Below are 3537 nucleotides of genomic sequence, written 5' to 3'. Positions count from 1 at the left end.
AAAAAAAAAAAAAATGTTAAGCAGTTAAAAAGTTCTCACAATTTTAGGTAGAATAAATAAGTTCCTGGTGACTGGAATAGCTTCTACTGCCCTTTCTATATTCCAGAGCCTAACAATGCCCCCGACTCACCAAACCCTGTTCTTTATTCTGTTTTGATAAAATTGCTGGACTCCATCTGAACACTGATGATAGAGACACCCTTTCCTTATCAACACCTGGGTGTAAAGTCAGTTTCTTTACCACTGAGTTGGTAAGTCCTAAATGCCTATGACCTGTTCATCCCTGTAGGAAGTGTTATAGATGTTACAAAAGGTTCAGAAGAGCAAGCCCCAGTCCTCAAAAGTTCACAAATGAATGGCTCAGCTAAAGCATACAAAAGACACCAGCAGGGCACATGCAGTCAGGGAGAGCTACAGGGAGACGCGAAGCCTCACTTTGGACTTCAAATGGTGCCTCCAATTATAAGGCCATGAGAAAGCCACGGGCTCCCCAAAACAGGGAAGTGAAAGAGATCAGTCGGGCTCATCCAGAAAGTTGTATTGGACTATCATAGGAAATAAAACCTGGTTAAGGAGGGTGGGTACAGATTACGGGGAGCCTAAATTTATCTAGTACACTATACAGAGTTACTACATGCTTTAAATAAAAGAGTACCTAAAAAGAAATGTGGGTAAATGATTGGTCGGGTAAGGGACATAAAGATTAATTATGACTTGTAATAATGAATATGCTGATAAATAAGTAAATAAAAGAAATGCAGGTAGAATTGGGAGGTCTTGTCTTCCAGTAGTGTATTGAAGAGATTAGTTAGTTAGTTAGTTAGTCAGCAAGACAGCTGCAGAGCTTGGTTAGACTGATCGCTTCCTTGACTAAGACTATAACAGCAAATATGAACATTAAACAACAGAGTTGGGGGCTTTTAAAGGTAGAAGCAAGAGAAAAAATACAGATGAAATACACGTAAAGGGCAATGAGTAGAAAAGGATCCAAACTTCTACAGCTAAGAAGTAGCCTAACTTCTTGATCATAACAACGGCCCTTAGAGTGATTTGGCATTATGCTGGGTCTGCTTTAGACAAATATCCAAATCATAAGTCTGTGTTATGCCAGTGGGGTGAGGGGTGGGGGATGAAATGATTACTTACCTTGTTTCCTGAGAAATTCTTTTCTTTGAAATTCAGCCTGTTCTAGAATGGCCTGGAATGCTAAATTCAATATTTGAGAAAAAAAAATATATATATATATAAGATATGTTTGCTTCCCTCCACTGAAAGGAATTTTCTTTGAATTACTTTCATGGACATACGAAAATATTCAATATAACATACCATCTCCAATAAGAACCAGAGAAGATTGACTTTTAGCTTTCCCATCATGAATCTGCACAGTGTAGGTGCCTTCGTTTTCAATGGAAAATCGATCCATTACCATCTCAATAATGCCAGTTGATTTGTCACATTTAATTCTGTGTTTCTGGAAGCAGTAAGGGAAATAGAGAGTTACACGATGAAATCCCTTCTAGTTTTCTCTCTTGACATTTAATAGTTGCATCAGCTATTATATTTTAAGGGATTGTGACACAAAGAAACACGAAATGAAATTTTATCAGCTGAACCCCTGGGTGAACCCACGATCAAACAAGAGTACAAGCTTCTAGTCAGTGATAAAGCCCTGGTCTGCGTGGGAGCTCCAGCAAGTACAAACAGCTCCAGGCACTGTCCCCACAGAAACTCTACACATTACACAAGAATGAGCCACTAATGTACAATAATTAAAATTCATGAGAGAAAATAAAATAGCATGCATTGCAACATATCTCAAGCTGATGCTGAAACCTCACATAGAGAGCCACAATAAAGTGATCGTCACAACTGCTGTCACCTTCCACTCCCAAAGACACTGACAGTCACAGCTTCATGCCTGCTGCCCTACATCAGGGTGCAGGAGCCTTAGGGAAGGAGAGGGCAGATGCAGTCTCAAACAAGTCTGTGACTTTTTTAATCACTTCATGATTTCTAATAGGCTGCAGGGTACAGAATACAACACGACATTGCCTACAGGAGTCTGGTCTGCCTGTCTCTCCTGCTCTTTTTGGAAGAGCTTGAAGGAATACTTTACGCTTTGCAATTCCAGCACCTCACGTCCCCTGAATGGGCACACTGCCCCTTCATTTCTCACCCTTGGCACATGCTTCTCCCTACTCCTGCCATTGTCATTTTTCGGGAACACTAGCCCCTGTTCCATCACCAGCAGCTCGAAGGGAGGTTCTCTGATGTCTGGGGTGAGACCGGGTGCCTCCTGTGGGCTCTCATTGCCCCATCTCTCCTAGTCTTCTTGCCATCTGTCTCTCCTGCTGGACATGAGCCCGTGACACCTGGCACTGTGTCTCACTCATCTTTGCAACCTCACACAGTGCCCAGCATAGGGCCTGGCCAGCAGTAAATACCAAACAGAAGTTTGCTGAATTATTAAGAGAAAGTCAGCCCGTGCAACAGTGGCTCGTTTTGCTGTATGGCATTGAATTGGCCACAGTCTCCTGACACTATTAAGTGATGGTGTGCAAAGTTTTCTTTAGGGACACTCATATGCCTTGCACCTTCCCACCACTACTTCCCAGTCACAAGTCCTGTGCTGGCCTTCATTTAACATGCAACAGCATTTATGAAGCAGCTTCCACTACGTTCGAGTCTGGGACAATTGGGAACACAAAGATGGGCCAGATGTTGCCTATGACCTCTGGGATTACAACCTAACAGGGAGACACACAGGTGCACAGGTCACTGTTGCACAGGTAGAAAGCGGTTGAAGAACTACACTAGAGGAACTACAGGTGAGAGCCAAGGGAGGCTGGCTAGGGACCAGCATGTCCTTCTAGCCACAGACCTTACAAGAACTGTTCAATCTGACCTTCCTTTTCAGACCAAGTGCCGGGTGAAGCTGTGCAGTTGTCCCTGTGGTTCCTTCCCCCATCCCTCACTGCTTTGGTCACTTCCCTTCCTTCAGCACCCATCCCACTCCCCCTCTGCTCCCTGCCTCCCTGACCAGGACCTCCTGGCTAAATAGCCTCAGGCACTGCAGCCCGCTTGTGGAGGCGGTGTCTGAAGTAGACACCTCCTAATGCCACCAGCCCGTTCAAAGCTCACCTTTCCCCCAAGACTTGGCTTGCTCATCACTTACGATGAGCTAACAGACACTGGCAGGTTTATGGTTGCTAATGGATTGTGTTTTATTCCACCCTTGGATAACACAATATCTGAAAGTAAGCAGGGGTCTTGGAGGTAAAAGGACCACATCCAATGAGTGACTCATCCTAAATGCAGCAGTAACGAGGGCAGGATGACACAGAGGACATTGGACTCAGGCTCCCGTCAGTCACGCCTCCTACAAAATCACAGGAGGACTGATTCCACTTGCCTCGACTTCCCTGTGCTCAGCATTAACAATACGGTGATAACGACTGCTACTGGTATTTCCTGCAGGTCTCCATCTCCCTTTCAGATTGAGCCCAGCTGAGATTTAAGCAAAGACTTTCCACC

The 3537-nt window shown here is 44.4% G+C and overlaps 1 protein-coding gene across 1 annotated transcript in view; it reads right to left on the bottom strand.

Moving 5' to 3' along the window:
* MYOM2 (myomesin 2) overlaps window positions 1-3537 on the bottom strand; it is a 107073-nt gene that overhangs the window by 36536 nt on the left and 67000 nt on the right. Inside the window, exons 23-24 of the mRNA XM_008568408.1 lie at window positions 1330-1474; window positions 1147-1206 (exon numbers count right to left, since the gene is read on the bottom strand). Of these exons, the coding sequence (XP_008566630.1) occupies window positions 1147-1206; window positions 1330-1474 (205 nt within the window). The remainder of the gene's footprint in view (window positions 1-1146; window positions 1207-1329; window positions 1475-3537) is intronic.

The sequence above is a fragment of the Galeopterus variegatus genome, unplaced genomic scaffold (genome assembly GCF_000696425.1).
Source record: "Galeopterus variegatus unplaced genomic scaffold, G_variegatus-3.0.2 Scaffold407, whole genome shotgun sequence".
NCBI classification, from domain to species: Eukaryota; Metazoa; Chordata; class Mammalia; order Dermoptera; family Cynocephalidae; genus Galeopterus; species Galeopterus variegatus.
The sequence above is the reverse complement of the archived record's forward strand: the minus strand, read 5'-3'. Positions and strand labels throughout refer to the sequence as shown.